Here is a 20,411-nt window from a genome sequence, read left to right on the forward strand (position 1 = left end):
TTAACAACCAAATCCTATTAAAATTCAGTGCTAGCCGGGCATCTAACTGCTCTGACAGCCTCCGCCTAATTCCATAAATTGTTAGGCAAAGACTTGTCTTCAGCAAGTTTCTTGGCACTTTTTTATCAGTTAACACAAGCACATTACCTTGTTCGAGGTCTTTAAAATTGGCACTTCATTCTCTGAGTTAATTTTGGCTTCCATCTCCTCCCAGGTTCTTTCGCTGTTCTGAAACAGAATTCTGAAGCACACAAGATTGGGTCTTTTACAAAATGTCCACCAACAATGTATTTTCTAATTTGTTTACAGGATACAATTGGCACAAAGCATAGCAACAAAGGGGTTCTGTAGATTCGTGATGAGATCATGGGCCTTTCCTCTGCACTTTGAATCTCGCCCTCAAGCACCCGAAATTCATTCCCCAGATGCTGCCTGGTCTAAGGCCTAGGAGCTGATCATCTTGCTCCCAGAGCGTGTCATAACAAACACCATCAAAATATGTATACACAACAGGAGTTTTGGAATAGTGTTGGGATGGGAGGTGTCCATGGATTGCACAGAATAGAGAATGTACTCCCCTTCTTCTCATAGGTGAGACTTATTCCAGGGCAGGCTAAGATGCACAAATACAGAACAGGCACATACTCTGAGTAGCCATCATTTGGACACTGTCTTCCATGACAAAGTTAATTGTGTCATATACAATGAACTTTACACTTTTATGCAAACAACCTGACATTGCATTAGGAAGCAGGGTCAGAGCTTCAGTTACCTAAGGACAGACTATGCTACAGGACAAGCTTATGAAAACTGAACTAGGAACTAAAACCTTCTTTCTGCTTTGGCAGTATGCGCTGTTCTCCCAGGATAACAATCCTGTTCCTTTCATGAGTAATATATTAATCACACCCTTTCTACAAACAACTCAACAAGCAAGAGTAAGTTCTAGATCAAAGCTAAAAACTTACTTCATTTTTTCAGCCAGGTTTTCTGTATTTTCACGGATCGTGTGGGATAATTGTGACACCGGGTTCAACATCAGGTTGTCAAAGATTACCTAAAATGTAGCAGAGTGGATCATATTGAAAACGTGCCTTCATAGTTGCCATTTTTATATAATATAAGGGCGGTGTCAAAACAGTTCATTTCTTCAGATGGAGATGGTAACATGGCAATTGAGGCTTCCTGAATGTGGCTCATGTTTAGAACTCAACAGAGAAGAGAAGAGAAAAAAGCAGCTTTATTGCAGTACCGCACTGAGGGGATTAGCACTGATCTGTTAAGATTACAGAAAAGAGGAGAGGCCTGGGAGAATTATTTTCAGTCATAAAACCGTTCGAGCATTTTTTTAAACTCATCACTGAAGCCCTACCATGATTTTAAAGACAAAACCAGAAAACCCCCATTGCAATTGGTCAATGTGTTTCCCTACTGTAGTTCAAATCCAGTTTACTCACACAGAGTTAGCCTTGGAAAAGCAAGGTATGCTATACAAAAACAATGTACCCAGGCACTTTACCATAGGGTATCCATGGCCTTTTTAATGGAAGCTTTATATTCTCATGACAATCAGCTTAACCCATCTAACAAATAGCTCACAGCACACATCTTTTATATTACAGACTTCCAAGCTTTTGGGGGCCATCTTTCCAGTTTAGCTGGCAAAGACCCCCATTGAAATACCCGGTAGCCATCATGGCTTATTGTGCTTCTATCCTGTATTGTGGGGGACAGAATCTACAGAAGCTCATGCTTCACTGAGAGTTGGGTGAATACAATGAGTAGGCCATGGCAGGACACTCAACCCCAGTACAGAAGCTCATTAGGAAGAGCTAGGTTCTGCCACCCCTTAATATTATTTTGTTCTAGGAATAGTCTGTCTTACTACTGTACCAGCTGCAAAAGCAAAAGCACAAATATGGACTGGAGGGACAAGATTTTCAGAAGTGACTAGTGACTGAGGGTGCTGAACAAGGTTCCCTCTAAGCTGCGCAGCACTTCTCTCTCAGCTAACGCCTGGGAGAGACTCGCTACTCTGTCCTCAGCAGGGAGCTGCTGCTGTGGGTGAGGGAGAAGTGCCCCCCACCCACCTGCAGGCAGGCAGCTCTGTGAGCAGAACTTGGCAGGGCTCATTAAGCATCTACAGGACAGTTTAGAGGGAACCTTGGTGCTGAACGTGATGCCCCTTTCAAAAAAGGCCTTTTTCAGATAGTTCTGAAACCAAGCCTCTCTAAGGCCAGGTCTACATGTCAAGACCTGGAAGTTTGGGTTAAAGTACGCAACTCCAGCTATGTAAAATATGGAGCTGGAGTCGGCTTACCTTAAGCCAAGCTTGGCACCATCTTCACAGAGGAAGGCCGACAGAAGCAAACACTCCTGTGAGCCTCCCTTACTACTTGCAACTGCGAGGAATATCAGTGCTGATCAGAGCCGCCCTCGGCATTCAATGTAGCGGGTCTTAACTAGACCTGCTAAACTGAACACCAGAAGATTGGCCTCTAGTGCGGCAAGTGAAGACGGGGCCTAAGTGCTTTCAGATTTGGCACTCAAAAGGTGGAGCACTTACATTCACTAGCGACTTCTGAAAATCTTGGTTCATAGCATCCTGGTTTCTTCTTGTAGAATTCTTGCTGGTTTCTATCAGTGATTTCCACCAAAAAGAAAGCTCTTATCAGCATCCAGTACAAGGGTTTTTCTAAACATGTGTTTCTATAGCTACAAAGTCAAGGGCTCCCAAGCACCGGAATTCTTTGAATTCCCTCAGCTAGCTGGTTAGTTAGGAAGTACAGACATATGTGTTGCAACTTTATAATTTTAGAAAGGAAAGGGGGAAAAAACCTGCCTCCTCTCGGTTTCTGGCTCTTGTTTTTCTTGAGAGATCTTCTTCCCTATTGTCGTTCATATTTTGATCAAAATCCTTCAATCCCACTGACCCGGGAGGCACCTTCTGGTAGTTCAGACTTGCTTCTGGAATGTGCTGTACCAGCTTAAAAATAATAACCAATGAGTCAGTTGCAATTATCAATGGTGTAGATTAAAAAAAATACAAGGCGAGCAAACAGGCACGTTTCCAAAGGTATTAGAGATTTTGAGGCAAGCCCAAGAAGAGAGCTCCACAGTACATGTCCTACTCTGGCAGGAATGGGTTCTGAAACAAATGATTTAAACTCCAATCCTGCAAATATTTATTTATACATGGGAACCGTCCCATGAAACTCAGTGTAACTACTCATGTGCATCTTTGCAACCTTCGTGTTACAGCAAGCATTTACTATAGAAATCCCTGCCTAGTATGAATTCAGGGATGAATTCAGAAATGATTGTTTCCAGAAAGAGCTGCTCACACATGTGGATTTTATGTTTTAATATATCAAAGTCTAAAAAACTAATTTAATCTTAAAGTGTCATTAAAATTAAGCAAATACAACCTCTATTAATACACAGAAAAGGTAAAGAAGCAATTAAAATATGTAAATAGTATTAGAAAGGATAAACACAATAAGCAAGACAACTAATTTGCTAAGTTAAAATTGATAGGACTCAGACAAAACATTGGAGGAGGTGAGGAAAACAACATTAAAGACACAGATACAAAATAATGGGATGGAAAGTGCACCTGAGATGGATATGCCGGTTGTAAAGATGTACGAGCAATCTGTGTTAAAACAGAAACAAATGGGATAAAGAGATCATTACTGATCACAAGACTCTGACAGCAGTTATCAAAGGAAGCGCACGGACAAGATAAACCATAATAGATAGCAAACCGAAAAGTGCATTCCAGAAAACAAATTTTAAAAGCACCAGCATGTTTCCATGGAAAGTTCCTAAACATGGACATGCATTGTGACATTTTGAAAATTTGTTCATACACCAATTCACCAGAGACGATCTGCAGCAATTCCCAGATTACATTGAAAAGAAGCAAATTGCAGTAATATGGGCCATCCTTAATGAAATCGGAGAAATTGTGCAACACAGATCATGGAACTATGAAGACAGTACAATGGGCTGTTGGTTAATGATATCACATAACTCTCACAAGCAAAGTGAAGAGAAATTGGGGTTCTCAGGGTATTGGCTGTTCTTGAGCACTGCAAAACACAGCATGAGTTATAAACAGACAGAAATCAGAAGACGCTTGGTAAAATACACAATGTTCAATTACTGTGAATTATACCCACAATTCTGCCCTCTATTGTTCGTTTTTAAAAATGTCCTCTTTAGGATTTTGGAAATGTTTTTGGTACACTATGCTGTGAGTGGTATGAGATTCACTAAAAATCAATGGTAACAAATGAGACATTTCTATCTTATACAAATAATTAACACAGTGAGTCACGAAAGGGCAAAAGTAATAGTTATTCCATCAAATAAACAATCGCTTTGAAACCACGATATTGTATATGGCATATGCAATAATTAGGGTCCTATGAAATACAGTCACATGATAAACTGGCTTATACTTATCCACAGTTCTATCATATCTGAAAGTACTGGCCCATGTCACACTAATAGGCATTCTTGATACCTTACACATACCATAACAATACTGAAGGAGACTTAAAAGTTTTCCACACAACATTAGCAATTTATTTTTAAACACAGACCTAAGTTTTCAAAATGACTAGTGATTTGCTATGTCCATCTTGAGAAACCTTAAACTTAAAATTCAGCACTTCTAAATATTAGACCTCTTTAAAGGGCATCTCAAGCTGGCATCTAGTAACTAAGAAGCTCAAAACCACACGTCACTTTCAAAAAATGCAAGCCATGTACTTTGTACTCTTTGCTGTAAACTCTCAGTAGTGCTTAAGTTGGTCTTTCAGGGAACTGTATAATCCATACACTATATAGCACAGGGGCAATAAAATCCTCACTAAATGTGTACTTGGAAACTTGAAAAACATCCTGGTTTAAATCCAACCCAATCCTGGACTGGTAAGGACAAAACATCAGGAGTAAAGCACAAAAGCTCAGTTTTTAAGGCCCCATTTTTATCTTTTAAAGGAGCATGGCTAATTTTTAATTTTTAATCAAGTGCAGCAAAATAAAAACATTAAAAAAATCAGTATGTGTAGGGCTCCAAGCTGTTGTACCAAGTATGAGGGCAGAGCAAATATTTATGGACACTTTTATAAACCCCTGAAAACAGCAGCACAGACTGAAAACACTGACATTGAGTTACAGTGAGTTACTTCTAGCTAGGGCCATCGGAATACAATTTTGTATTCTAAAACATTTATTTCCTCTACCAAAATCCAGGCTAGTACCCACTGACCAAGCCTTAGAAAACATCACAGAAGTTGCTACTCCTTTTCCTACTTTGCATGGGGGATCAAGAACAAGTTGAGACCCCGAACTGTTCCTTTCTTAGAAAAGGAATGGATACTCAGCATTGGAAAACCAGGTGACTAGATTAGTGGCATATAATGTTCTATATACACACCCTGGCTGAGTCTACACTGGCAGGTTATTCCGGAAAATCAGCCGCTTTTCCGGAAAAAATTGCCAGCTGTCTACACTGGCCGCTTGAATTTCTGGAAAAGCACTGACGATCTAATGTAAAATCATCAGTGCTTTTCCGGAAAAACTATGCTTCTCCTGTTCGGGCAAAAGTCTTTTTCTGGAAAACTGTTCCAGAAAAGGGCCAGTGTAGACAGCACAGTACTGTTTTCCGCAAAAAAGCCCCGATCGCGAAAATGACGATTGGGGCTTTTTTTGCGGAAAAGCGCATCTAGATTGGCCACAGACGCTTTCCCAGAAAAAGTGCTTTTCCGGAAAAGCATCCTGCCAATCTAGATGTGCTTTTCCGAAAATGCTTTTAATGGAAAACTTTTCCGTTAAAAGCATTTCCGGAAAATCATGCCAGTGTAGACGTAGCCCCTTACTATAAGCCAGGCAGGTCTGTACTAATTTATCAAACAGCTTTCAATTACACACAGTAGTTTGCTTGTCAGACAGTGTCTGTTCCCCCATCTTGTGCCCTCACATATACCAATTTAATATGGTCATCGTTAGCCTTCCCGCACCATCAGGGCAGAAGTCAAATGGTGCCAATCATCCTTGCCCTAAGCTTGTTTTTCTAGATCTTCAGATGTAATAATATTCTATCCCTTGCCACAAGGGATGTAGCCTAATGTGTAGTCATCAGGGCCTGACAAAATACATCCTGGGGCACTTAAGGAACTAGCACCAAACCAACTTAATTTCCTTCTTTGACAGGGCTATTGTTGTCTTGAATACAGGGAAGTAAAAGATGATACATCTCGATTTTAGGGTTTCTGACAAAGTCCAACAGGACTTTCTCATAAGCAAACCACAGAAATGTGGTCTAGATAAAATGAACGTAGGGTAAGTGCATAGTTTGTTTGAAAGGCGTACTGAAAGGGGAGTTATCAATGGTTCACTGTCAAACGAGGAGGACATAGCTAGTGGGGTCCTGTGGATGACACTGAGCTGGGACAGGATTAAAATTCCAAGCAACCCTGACAAATGGGAGAACTGGTCTGAAATCAAGGACAAGGACAAAGGGCTACAATTAGGAAGTAAATGAAATGCACAGCTATCAAATGGGGAATAGCTGGCAAGGGGGTAGTACTGCGAGAAAGAATCTGGGGGCTAGAGTACATCACAAATGGAATACAAAGCAACAATATGATGCAGTTAGGGAAAACTGGGGTGGATTAACAGGAGTGTCATGTCTAAGACACAGGAGGTAATCTCCACTCTGCTCAGCACTGGGGAGGTCTCAGCAGTGGTACTATGTCCAGTTCTGGGTGCCACACTTTAGTCCAGATAAGGACAGAGCCGAGCACAGATGCAGCCTACAGGCAGCAATGTGGAGGGAGGGGGAAGGGGCAGAGAGCTCCCCAGGAGCTGGAGCGCATGGGGAGCTGGCTTTGAAACCAGCTCCCTGTGTGCACTGGCTCCCACCTGCTCCTTGCTTCCCATGCAGTTGCCTCTAATACAAAGGCAGCAACATGCGCAGGAGTGGGGGGGAGGGGGAGGTGGCTCTGGAGACAGTGTGCACTGGAAGCCAGAGGGCTTTTAAGACGGCTCCCCATGCACACTGGGAGCCTACATGTAACCATGAAGCCCAGGCTCAGTGGTTAACCATGTACACGGTTACACTTTCACATCCCTCGTTGTCTCTCTCTCTCTCTCTCTCTCTCTGGGTGTGTCTAAACTACACCCCTCTGTTGGCAGAGGGATGTAAATTAGACACATCGGAAGTGCAAATGAAGCAGGGATTTAAATATCCTGCGCTTCATTTGTATAATCACGCTCGGGCGGTGTTTCTAACAAGCACCATTTCGAAACTGAAACCGCGGCTTAGCCAAGGTTCTGCTGACAGCGGGGTGCTTTTTCGACAGATCCTGTACTCCTCAAAAAACAAGGAGTACAGGATCTGTCGAAAAATCACCCCACTATCAGCAGAACCGCGGCTAAGTCCCAGTTTCAGTTTCGAAATGACGCTTGTTCGAAACAGCGCCCGAACGTGTTTATGCAAATGAAGCACAGAATATTTAAATCCCCGCTTCATTTGCACTTCCAGTGTGTCTGATTTACATCCCTCTGCTGACAGACGGGTGTCATTTAGTCTGTCTGTCTCTAAATAAATAAATAAATAAATAAAAACTTTTCCTGGGGGATGACAGTGTGACATCACACATCACTCTGCGTCCTGCTGCCCCTCCCTCCGCCCTCAGCTGCGCAGCCTTTCCCCTCCCTGGACCTCCGAACACTCACCGCACCCCCACCATCTGCCCACTGAACCTCCTGCTCTGACTCTTGCACCCCCACATGCTGCCCTAAACCCCCCACATCTCCCAATCCACTGCCTTGACTCCTGCATCCCTACATCCCCACCCCATATCCTTAGACCTCTACCTCTGCCCTGAACTGCCCCCTCACCCAACTGCCTGGTCTCCTGTACCCTGCAAATTTGTGCTCTGAGCTCCCAACTCCAACACCCCACCCTTTCCCCTGGGCCTTCCCACATCTCTCAATCCCCTGCCCCAACTCCTACACCCCCACCACTGCCCTGACTCCCTCCTCACCCCTAACCCTGACTCCTGAACCCCCGAATTCCCACATCCTAAGCCCGTACCTGATTCCTGCACCTCTCTACACACCTCCAACTCCCCGCCCTGAAGGACCTGAGGAACGCCAGATAAATCTTCTAGTATTTTAATGAAGTTTTATACTATTTTGTCTCAGTGTGAACATCTTGTCTTACCCCCGAGGAGCCTCTGTGTATTCTGTACAGCCTGATTCTGGGACAAGAGCCTTATTACCTTCTGATCAGTTCAGCTGGTGACCCTGCAACCCAAACTATCCAAATTAATAACATTTACCCTCCTTCAATCAAGCAACACAGAGGAGAGCAACAAAAAAGATAAGAGTTTAAAAAAAAAAAACCTGACCTTTCTAAGGAAAGATTAAAAAAAAAACGGGGCATGTTTAATCCTGAGACTCAGACGACTGAGGGGCCCCCAATATGACAGCAGTCTTCAAATGGGTAGGGGATGTTAAAAAGGAGAACAGAGATCAATTGTTCTCCATGCCCCCTTGAAGATATGACAAGAGGTGACCAGGTTTATCTGCAGCAGGGAATTTAGGTTAGACATTACGAAAAACTTTCTAATTATAAAGATAATTAAGCTCTAAAAAAGGCTTTCAAGGGAGGCTGTGGAATACCCATCATTAGGGTTTTTAATAACACCTTTCAGGGATAGTCTAGATTTACTTAGCCATGCATAACCGCAGGGGGCCGGACTAAATGGCCTCTTGAGGTCCAGTTTGGCCCTACATCTCTGTGATTCTATGTTTTGCAAATACGTTTGCCCTCTTTTTCCTTTGGGAAATTTTTCGGCTCACTCTGCTCACACTGAAACAAAAAACAGGACTATATAGCACTTTAAAGACTAACAAGATGGTTTATTAGGCAATGAGCTTTCGTGGGCCAGACCCACTTCCTCAGATCAAATTGTGGAAGAAAATAGGCATGACTATATATACCAAAGGGATACAAAAAAAAAGTGAACACATATAAAAAGGACAAATCAAATTTCAGAACAGAGGAGGGATGGGGGGGGGGCGGAATGTCTGTGAGCTAATGATATTAGAGGTGATAATTGGGGCATTGTCTCAACAACTTGATTATCTGCATACTACTTCAAAGACATTTTAACAGCAGACTTGAAAGAGAAACCTCTGAACTGTCATTCATGCTTAAATTTGACACTTTATGCCCGGGTCTTAACAAAGACACTAATTATCTTACCCATTACAAAGATAGCTTCCCCAATTATCACCACTAATATCATTAGCTCACAGACATTTACCTTCCCCCCCCCCCATCCTCCCTCTGTTCTGAAATTTGATTTGTCCTTTTTATATGTGTTCACTTTTTTTTTATTGTATCCCTTTGGTATATATGGTCATGCCTATTTTCTTCCACAATTTGATTTGAGGAAGTGGGTCTGGCCCATAAAAGCTCATCACCTAATAAATCATCTTGTTAATCTTTAAAGTTATACATAGTCCTGTTTTTTGTTTCATCTAAACTAGACTAACACGGCTACATCTCTATTTCTATTCTGCTCACACTGTTGCTGATAGTGGTGCAGATTAGCCAACAATAGCAATAGTTTGATGTTCTGGAAAAGATTTTTAGTGTGGTGAAGGTTCTATAAGTTCGACACTCCTTCTTTGTCCAATCACTTCTTATGGCTTTCCTGGGCTCCTCACTGATCTCACAGAACCATTCCAAAACCATGAATAAAAACTTGGGATGTAAGAAGACGCCTGCTAAGCACAGTCACTGAGTTACTTTGCTTCTAGGCTTTATCGCGTCTGGACTTTATGCTGTCCCCATGTCTCTTGTATTTCACCTAGACTGGAAGCATTCTTCTACAGTGGGGAGTTTTTCCTTTCTGCAAAGTGCTACACACCCAATGGCACTATATAAATAGAAATAAGTGTGTTTCTCTGTGTTTGGGAGGAGGGGGGGAGAAAGGGGATACAGTTTATAGGCATTCAAAAATTCATTGGAAGCTGAGAAGTAAAGAGTTAATTGGTTATCTAACTGCTCAACATGGCAGTTTTGCAGGTGTGGTTCTTGGATTCAAGTCAAGCAATAAAAGAATCTTTTATCATCTCAGAGCCTGAAGCTGCTGTGAAGCAACTGTATTTTGCACAATAGAGACACAAGCCTAGTCTGCAGTAGGAAAATACCATGTCCTGGTTAACTGCAAGTGGAAACCAGGGCAAACGGTGTTCAGTATTATTGCAGGAATTCTGCCAAACCTCCATTCTCAGGTTGTAGAAATAGAAACAATGAGCCCCCTATCGGGGCCCTTAGGGTCTAACCTAACTCAAATAGTACACAGTGATCATTAACTTTTCCCATCTCTTTGGATCTATTTCATAGCATGCGTGAAAATCACAGCACCATACAGCAAGTTGAAATTGACAGGCAGGTGGTATCAAAGGCCCTGTTAGTTACTTCACCTGGGGAGGAGAGAAGAAGCCAATCTGAAAGGGGGAACATCTAAAGCCAGTGCGATGGGTGCCACCAACAGCCAGGCAGGGAAGGAATTAAATCCATTCAAAGGGAACAGAAGAGAGAGGGCCAGGCTTGCCCTACAGAATCTGCTCAGCCCACTGGCAGAGAGGAGCCCTATGTGGGCTCATCAATGCGAACATAGCAAACCTCTGCAAACCCTTTCAGAGCTTCAGAGGAGGGGTGCCATTGAAGTGCAAAATACGGCGTGTGGCGGACGGCCAGAGTGCCCTCAGCCAATGTGCTCATTTAAAAATATGAAGGCCATAGATTTCCTTCCCTCTTCAGGGCCCAACCCAGGTCACAGAGCAGTGGTGGGCAACCTGCAGCCTACATGTGGCCCATCAGAGTTCTGCATGTGGCCTGCAAAATGTTTTGTTTGCCTTTGCCTAAGGGCAGGACAGCCAAATGCGGCTGATTTCTGTCCTGCCGGTATTACAAAAGCGACATGCTTGCCACGTAAAGCCAGGGCATGTGAAGCGGGAGGTGTGTGCTGACTGCACACAGCATCGGCAACGAGAAACGTGCACTTCTTCCATGGGCGTCCAATAGCCTTGGTGGGAAGAAGGCTTTTCCTTCCCAAACCACCAGGCATGGCGCCGCCCACACTCCACCCTCAGAACGCCTTCTGTAGAACGTTGCTGCCCCCAGCACCCACACTCCCTGTGCTCCAGGGGCCAGGCACGTTGGAGCCATGTGGGGTCAGGGAGGCACACACACTCCTCCCTCTGCTGGTGAACTCAGCCCCACCTCCTCCCCTACCAACAGTGGGGGTGGGGCCTGAGCAGAGTGGGCGGGGCTGTAGGTGGAGCTGGGGGCCTGCCTCCCCCAATCCCTTTGCCCTGGATCCCTAAATGGCCCCTTCAAAGATTGAACTCACAACCCTGGGTTTAAGCAGGCCAATGCTCAAACCACTGAGCTATCCCTCAGGAGGCTCCCTAAATGCAGGAGACACCAAGTCCTTTGGAACTACACTTATACTCTCACCACAGAGCTCTATTACTTGCTGAAGACTCCGTGAGATGACTTAATTTCCCATTGCCCACCTGAGTAGGCCTGCTACCATCTCACAAGAGAAGACTCCTCCCTTTGAACCACACTGAGGAATGTCTTGGTCCCACCTCTGTGTAAGCTGGCCAGAGCAGGGGCCACCCTGACAAAAGCTGTGTGCTCTAAAGAGACCGCGCTCCTTTGGCTGCACTCCTCATCTCCGCCCCTCTTTGTAGTAAATGAAGACTGGCCCTGCAGCCCTCCCCCTGCCACAGATGGGTAGATGAACACTTACTTCAATTTTGTGGTCCAGATTTTTCCTGTGGCAGCTATCTTACCTCTTCCCTTGCTGAGATGGTAGAAGCAGGGGTGTTGGGTACGGAGCTGAGGGAGGTGCTTGGTCCTGTTCCTGATGAACTCTGGGAGTCGCCGTCACCTGCGACATCATGAATCTCTCTAGCAAGGATGGCGACATCTTTCACCAAGGTTTGGCTTAACCTACAGCACAGCACAAGGCAGATCCATTAGACCACAATGAACATGTCAATCAACCTTAAACTGATCCTTAAAAAGGAGGCTGTTAAAAGTCCCTTGAATATGACTACACGTACAGGTCTGCCTATTTTTAACTCCTGTATGCAGGGCTCTAAAGGTAGGTGTCATTGTCCCCTGGCCACAAAGGAGTTTTTATTGGGACAGTTGTGCTAAATTTTGCACTAAAGCCATTGCTGCTTTGGCTATCCCAGGGAACTCTGCCATAAAGGACTGCTAAGAGAAGCCCTTTCATCAGCACCCCTGCCGATCACGCTCCGTCCGCACCCTGGATGCCTCTAACTCAGTGGTCTCCAACCTTTTTAACCACAAGATCACTTTTTCAATTTAAGTGCAATGTAACATCTACCTCCAACCCAAATACCCTGGCCCCCACTTCCTCCCTGCCCCTTCTTTGAGACCCTGCCCCTGCTCCACCCCTTCTCCAAGGCCTCATCCTGCTCACTCCCTTCCCCTGCACCTCCCATGTACTCCTCCAAAAATGAGGTTTACAGGATCTTTCGAAAAAGGGTTTTATTTTCGAAAGATCCCCGTCTAAACTGCCGTTTTTCTATCGAAAAGCCCTGTGTCGAAAAAAAGCCAAGGCTGCCATTATGCAAATGAAGCACGGGAAATTTAAATCCCAGCTTCATTTGCAATTTCGAAGTGTCTAATTTACATCCCTTTTTCGAAAAAAGGGATGTAGTCTAGACCCACCCTCCGGGGCTGCAGGGACATGCCAGCCACTTCCAGGAGCCGCAGTTACCACAGGGATAATGACTCCAGCCTCCACAGGTTCGACATTTTAGAACTCACTTCTCAAAGAATTACATTTAAGTGTGAGTGAGAGATGGAAATTATGAAATGCACAGACCAGTCAAAAACCAAAACCAACACACTCTGCAAGCGGTGAAAGAGGTAACAACCCCCGATGGGTGTGCTGGGTCACGAGATGAGCGTGAAGGACAGTGTGTGTGTGTGAGAATGACGAAGACACACACAGTGCGTGAGACTGACAGAGATTGGCATTGCCAAGCACCCTCCATCCCCTTCTCTCTGTGTGAAGATGGGGTACAGGCATGGGGGAAGGAGGGAAACCCTGATCAAGGGCAGCCCGTGAGCCTAGGTGAGCTAGGCCGTTGCCTAGGGCGCCACTGCCCCGGGCGCCCGATGATGACGTCATGGCCACTGACGGCCATGAAGGCAGGGGCGGTGATTGCGCCGTCCCACCTAAGGCGCCTGCTGCTACAGCCGGCCTTGGGCCACTCCTTTCCCTGACATCAGCGTCCTCCTCTCCTCCCTCACACTCTGCGCAACAAGCAAGAGGCTCTGGAGGAGAAGCGGGGCAGTTTCAGGGCAGGGGGCAGAAGCAGCGTGACAGTGGGCAGAGGGGCAACTGACAGCGCTTGATAGCTCGCTGGCCAAACCAGTCAGGATCACCTGTCAGAAGCTCCAAGATCTACTGGTAGACCCCAAACTACTGGTTAGTGACCACTGCTCTACCTGCTCACAAAAAGAAGTTTGCAACCACTTTGCATCAGTACAACCACGTCTCCTGCTGCACTTTCTACTGTCAGGGACCTAAGGCCATGGTTTTCACTGGCAGAAGCTCACATAAACCTGGGTTGAATCTGGCCCATTTGCTTTAGAGTGGGGGTTCAGAGATGTTTTAATCAAAGGCTGAGTCTACAGGCTCCACCATAACATCAGGAAATGTTACATTATATTATATTAGCAACCCAAAAACAACTGTTTGTTTTTAAAACAAAAACTTTCTTTAAACCTCAAAATTTAAAATTTCTTTTCCTTGAAAACCAGATGTGAAAGGGGGAAAAAAACTTTAAAAACAACAAATAGTATTGCAGCACCTTAGAGACTAACAAAAGACATGAGCTTTCATGGGCACAACCCACTTCTTCAGATGAATGAAATTATTAAAGGTTCACAGTTTCTAAACAAATTGGAGATGAGATGGAAGAAAAAATAAGGGGGAGGGAAACAGTCAATTAGAAAGTCCATGCTACATGAAGCTGAGAGAGAAGGTGCTAATTGTTCGGTTTTTTATGTTATTAGGTACCCATTTTTAATGAGAAGGTGCTAATTGTACCCATTGTTTGGCTTTTTTTTAATGTCATTGGGATGTGGAATGTGGTGGGCCATCCAGCCAACATCTTAATAATATGGAGATATACCTATCTCACAGAGCAGGAAGGAACCTTGAAAGGTCATGAAGTCCAATCCCCTGCCTTCACAGCAGGACCAAGTACCATCCTTGACAGATTTGCCCCAGATCCCTAAATGGCCCCCTCAAGGATTGAACTCACAACCCTGGGTTTAGCAAGCCAATGCTCAAACCACTGAGCTATCCCTCCCCAAAGAAAAACGATACCTCTGTGATAGGAATCAAATTTGTTAATGAAATTAAGTTCTAAGGCTTCCCTCTGGAGTTGGCTTGTGGAATTGGTCTGAAACAATGCAGTGACTTTGAGATCCATTAATGAGTGCGGAGCTGCAAGACTATTTGTTGATTTTTTTTAAAGTTTTTCCAGTTACACACTAACTCGGCTACCCCTCTGAAGCAGGTGAAAAACGGACATTTACAAAACCTGATGTTGAAAAAAAATATTTTCATTGATGGTTTTCAGATGTTAGTGATTAAAAAAAACACATTTGGCATTTTCTTGCTGCATAGAAAACTCTTTCTCCCGGATACTATGATTATAAGAGTCCAAAGAACTTAGGTAGATAAACAGCATTGTTTTTACATGTGATAAATGTAAATGTGAAATTGATCAGTTCACAGTTTCACTGTCCTGCCTGAGTGAGATGCAAAAATGAAAAGGTTTGAAAAGGTTTCTAAAAGGGCCCAAATTTAAATACTTTAAAAGATATCTAATACTTAAGCCTCTTAAAAAAAAATCAAACTAACATTTAAAAAAAATCAGATACCCAAACAAACTAGTCTCTTTTTAAAAATATTAGTCTAGATTTATAAAAAGGCTGATATGATTTCTTTAAAGCAGTCTCCTGGCCAGCTACTGTTGCTTTAATGTATTTATTTTATTGGCATAATCAAGTAATTTATTAAACCATGAGGTCACCAAAATATTTTGAAGTGATTTCCTCAGAAACAAGACATATGGTTGAACTAATGAAATAATATTTAGATCTGCATGTCTCACACACCACCTTCTCTTGTCAGTTGTCACAGCCTGCACCAATTATGTGATTATCCTCATTGCAAACAAATGGAATTTTCTCCTTTAACTCTCACTTACTATTCTAAACCACTCCCAGTTAATTCAGGAGCAGAAGCGGAAATCAGAGCAGCAATTATAAACCAGACTACTTGACCGAGTTCTGCTGAGTGCTCAGTGTGCAATGCTAGACAAATCTGATGCAGCCCATATATTTATAGCTTTTGCAATCTAAAGTGCTCTCTCTTTTAGGAAATCCAACAATGAAGCAAAGTCGATAATTGTTTCTACTTTGATTGGAGGCTTTAACCTTTAAAGAGCAGTATTTGCAAAAGGAAAAAATAACTTTTAGAAAAACCATTCTGTGAGTGCTGACAATGTGGAAAGAATATAGCCAATGGTTGGCTTCTTCAGTGGAAAGCATGTGAAGAATGGGAGGCACGAGAGAATTCCTCTCCTCAAGAAAGTTAGCATGTCTTCAATATCCAGCATGCCCCTGCTTTAAAAAGGGATGCATTTCCACAGGGCCGACTGCCAGGCTTTTCCAAACAGCCAGAATATCCCATTATATAACAGACACTCTGGCGAGAGAATCTCCTCCACATGAGCGCATCAGTGGCTTCAAAGCCTGTGTACTGAAATTAAATTTTGAAGGGAAAGGACAAGGGTTTAGATCACAGGGGTGAGAGAGAGGATTGCTAAATTCTATTCCACATGTGCTATGGGCTGTGTGAATGGGGGGAGGGCAAATCACAGCCTCCCTGTACCTAGACATGCCATCGTGGGAAGGGGACCCACTCCTACCCTCCCCCGACCCAACGCCAACCCTGCATGTGCTGTGAGGCTTCACCAATCACTTCAAACCAGATTTTTAATGTTTTTAATGTTCAGGTTTGACGGGGAGAAAAATCAGATGAGCAGGCAGGTTCGGTTGGTCACTAGGAGAGGAGGTAAAGTGCCAGGGAGACAGATAGGATTGCCAGGTGTCTGGCTGCTGACTGGAAAATGACAAATGTGGGTTTTTTTTAAATCACTAACATCTGAAAACCATCCATGAAAATATATTTTTTCACACATTAAGCTTTGTAAATGTCTACGCCCGCCTGAAAAAGCGCCCGAATGACTCCGGTCAGCACCGTTGATTGGGCCATTAGAAGTTTGGCTGGTAGTGCAGCAGAGCAGGCAGGCTCCCTGCCCAGCTCTGCACAGATCCCGGGAAGCAACCGGCATGTCTGGCTTCTAGGAGAGGGGACCACAGGGTGCCATTTGCTGCCTCAGCCCTGATCACCAGCCCCACAGCTCCCACTGGCTGGGAACCACAGTCAGTGGGAACTGCCAAGGCGGTGCCTGCTGGTGGAAGCAGTGCGCAGATCCTCCTGGCCATACTTCTGCCTAGGAGCTGGAGGGATATATCACTGCTTCCTGGGATCTGCTGCTCTCTAATGACAATAGGTAACTGTCTTAATAAAATGGAATCATGCTGCCAGCTCCCAGTCTTCCCTGAGGAACTGACAATCTAAACAGATAGATCAGAGAGCATGTGAAAGAAATGAGATTAAATTATTCCCATTTTACAGATGGGGAATTTAGGCCCAGTGAGATTAAATGACTTGGTCAAAGTCACACAATAATTCTGTTGCTGAGCCAGGAACGGAATTCAGATCTCCTGGGTCTCAGGTTCAATGCCTTAACTACAAGGGCACCCTTGCCTTTGTTCTGCTCCATCATTCCTCAAATCACTCCTTCCAATGCCCATCACCCTTTATACATGACATCTTGTTAAAGACAAGCATGCCTCTGCATGGATATACTTCATCCCCGCATGTCTATCAGTACAGCTGTCCTGTAGTCACCACTGCTCCTGCGTTCTCCTTCCCAATCCCATATGGCTCAGTCCTTTAAACCAACAGGGCAGCATAAAATAAACTCACACACATGCTGGGCGATAGAGAAGTTTTATAAGCTAGTTATAAACCCGTCTGAGCCAAGAGGGAGTTACAGGTCTGTTACTGGCACTGCTGAAGGAAACACACAGAGAAGCATGTTTTTTAGGTTTGCTACTAAAACAGGAACAAAAGCAATTTATTCACAATGGGCCCTCATTGAAGGAAACAAAAAATGAGAGCTGGATCTGGCCCTAAAACCAGAATGAAAGGATAAAGCCAAATGGCTCACAGAATTTCAGCTGAAAGTAGTAAACATACATCAAGCTCATTTCACTATATAACACAAGGATCCTCCAAGCAAGGAGGAAATGACTATCTAAGCAATACTTGGCAGCATGACAGGTTGTCCTATGGAACTCCACATAGGGAATCCCCTGCAGAGCACACTTACTCTCTAACTTCATCCTTTGTTACAATGCTAAATTCCCTCTCCCTGTGCTCCCTCCTTCCAGCTTGGTTTGAAATCTGAGGTAACACGGGAGATCAGTTTTCCTACAATGGCTTGGCACTGCCATTCCAGCTCACCTGGCTATCTCGGCTATCTCGGCTGTTTGTGCGATGAAGTTGAAGGGATCAGGTTCGTCATAGTCTTCATCATCATCCGTTTCTCTCCCATTGTGCTTCTGTCGGTTCAGCCCAGAACTGTGTGCCCTCGGCGTCTGGGTGGCTGTTGAAGTATGGGAGCGTTTGTGTTTAGGGGAGCTGTGATTTGAGCCATACTCCTCCTCTGAAGTGGAAGTGTAATCTGAACCCTGCTGTCTCCGCCTTGAAGCTTATAAAAAATGAATTGGTTTCAGATGAAGAAGAAAGGGAGAGATTTAAGACCAACTACAGAAGGCAAAACTAAGAGTAATACAAACTAGCCCACAGAGAAAGGCCTGGAGAGTTTCTGTGCATCTTTTCAGTGAACGGAAACTTTGATAGAGCTTATTCACAAGCAGATCACTGTTGTAATGGATCTGCCACAAGCTATACAAATTTGAAGTTATATATTCTAGTGGAAAAGTGCACCGACTGTATTATCAACTAAACATAATTGTTATTGTCAGACTTGATTTTCCATACACAGAAGCCTCATCCATAAGTAGCATACAAGTTAGACTCTTAGAAGTCCCCAACGCCCAATTTTCAAGTGTGTTGAGCAGCCTAAAGGTGAGCTAGAAGTTAAAAAAACCCTACAGAAATGGTTGACTGAAGCATAGATTTTCATGCTACATTTTATTTGTGAAAATCTGCAGGGACTTTTACTTTTGCCTTGCAGTTCCCCTTTCACAGGATTTCAAACCTCAGAAAAGGAGTCAAATAGGCACTTATGGCCTGCTCCAAAGTCTCCTAAAGTCAATGAGAGTCTTTTTATTCATTTCCCTTGGCTCTGAAGCCAATTCTTAAGCACTTAGATGCTTATTTTTAGGCATCCACGTATCAACCTTCGGACAACTCAGATGCCTACATTTGAAACTTGGGCTCCCAATATTTGTTTGTTTAATTTCCCATTGTATTATTCAAGAATTAATGGTTTCACCTCTTACATTTTGCCATGATAATCTATAAAAGACAGGATTAGCCACTTTATTTAAAACTGAAGTGCAACCTGAATAACACTTAAAAGTTTCACTGTGTCATCAAGGTTACCACAATATCAGACAAATGAAAATACTGAATTTGGCATATAAAAAGTGGAGAGCAATGGTCCTAGATCTACTTCTTGCCTGGTTACAACTTTTTAAGAGTCCTGGCTTATGACAGAGTTACCAGAAAAATGGATCTTGTTCATAATTCAGCTGAGAGGCAGGGAGGGAGGGAGGGATGGATGGATGGATGGATGGAAGGAAGGAAGGAAGGAAGGCCATCCAGCTTTCAGAATACACATGCATTCAGTGGACATTTCAAAATTAAGGGCTAACTCCACCATTCACCTCCACTCACATAAATCAGAAATAAGTCCGCTGAAGTCAGTGACATTACGGTGCATAAATCCAGCAAAAGAGAGAGGAATCTAGCCCTGAGCTTTTGGAATAATTGGTTGAGTAATTATCAGAATAGATAATCTCTTGACATCTCAGTACAATTGCTTAAAATAGCCTGATGACATCCTGGCATCTCACGTCCCATGGCCATGTATCAGAGAGGTAGCCGTGTTAGTCTGTATTGGGGATGAAAAATCTCATTTAATCAGTTAACCAGGATGATTAATCGGTTAATTGCTTAAATTGGGGTAGGCAGGGGCTTCTCTGTTATTCAAGCTTCTCCAGCTCCCGCCAGTTAACCGTGACCAGTAAGCTTCACCCGATAACAGTCATGCTAGCCAGTTAACCATTCACATCCCCAGTCTGTATCTGCAAAAGCAACAAGGAGTCCTTAAAGACTAACATTTTCATGAGTCTTTGCCCATGAAAGCTTATGCGTAGAGATCAGCTAATCTGTGGCTATCCACTTTATATCCGCAGATATCCACATCTATGGAGGTCAATATCCGTGACTGATTTTTGTGGATATGGATGCAGATTAAGGATGTTAAATAGCAAGTAATTTACTTGTCAAGTAGTCGATGGAATTTCCATCGACTACTCAAATAGCTGATAGGCACTTCCGCATTCCTCCTTTCAATTGTACAAGAGCCTCTACTGGGGCTCTTGTACATTTCAAAGGAGGAATGTGGAACTCTGTGTGCAGCCCGGGGTAAGCTAGAAGTCCCATTGACTCTGGGCTGCACGCATTTCAAAGCGGAAGCACCCTCATGAAGCCTGGGGCCAGCGGGGGACTCAGAGTCCCCCGCTGACCAGGGCTCCATGTGGTACTGCTGCTTTGAAAAGCCACATGGAGCCCGGGTGGAAATGGAGCCTGGGATCAGCCCACGTGCCGTGGCATTTCAAAGGGGCAGCACTGCACAGCTGATCCTGAGCTCAGCTGTGAGGCGCTGCCACTTTGAAGTACGTGCTTCTGCCTCCCCGCCTTTGCTGCCTCTATCTGATATAGGCAACAAGCAGGGGAAATCGACTAGTCGACTGGACTATCCAATAAGCTTCTGCTTATCGGATAGTCGACTAATCCTTAATATCTTTAATGCAGATACAAATTTTGTGCCTAGGATCCTGCAAATTTTCAGACATCTGCTTTATATCCATGGGTATTTGCATCTGTGGATGTCAATGCAGATATCTGTGGCTCATTTTTGCA

At 44.0% G+C, this 20,411-nt stretch overlaps 1 protein-coding gene across 6 annotated transcripts in view; it reads right to left on the bottom strand.

Moving 5' to 3' along the window:
* The window catches only part of CEP170B (centrosomal protein 170B), a 93,871-nt gene that overhangs the window by 6,081 nt on the left and 67,379 nt on the right, over positions 1–20,411 (bottom strand). For 2 of the 6 annotated variants that reach the window (XM_075926445.1, XM_075926444.1), the window contains exons 9-14: positions 17,760–18,006; positions 11,899–12,058; positions 3,617–3,655; positions 2,843–2,986; positions 969–1,057; positions 148–241 (exon numbers count right to left, since the gene is read on the bottom strand). In XM_075926445.1, the coding sequence (XP_075782560.1) occupies positions 148–241; positions 969–1,057; positions 2,843–2,986; positions 3,617–3,655; positions 11,899–12,058; positions 17,760–18,006 (773 nt within the window). The remainder of the gene's footprint in view (positions 1–147; positions 242–968; positions 1,058–2,842; positions 2,987–3,616; positions 3,656–11,898; positions 12,059–17,759; positions 18,007–20,411) is intronic. The other 4 variants (XM_075926449.1, XM_075926446.1, XM_075926447.1 and 1 more) reach the window with 3 other exon arrangements.

Source organism: Pelodiscus sinensis, chromosome 4 (genome assembly GCF_049634645.1).
Source record: "Pelodiscus sinensis isolate JC-2024 chromosome 4, ASM4963464v1, whole genome shotgun sequence".
Classification (NCBI taxonomy): domain Eukaryota; kingdom Metazoa; phylum Chordata; order Testudines; family Trionychidae; genus Pelodiscus; species Pelodiscus sinensis.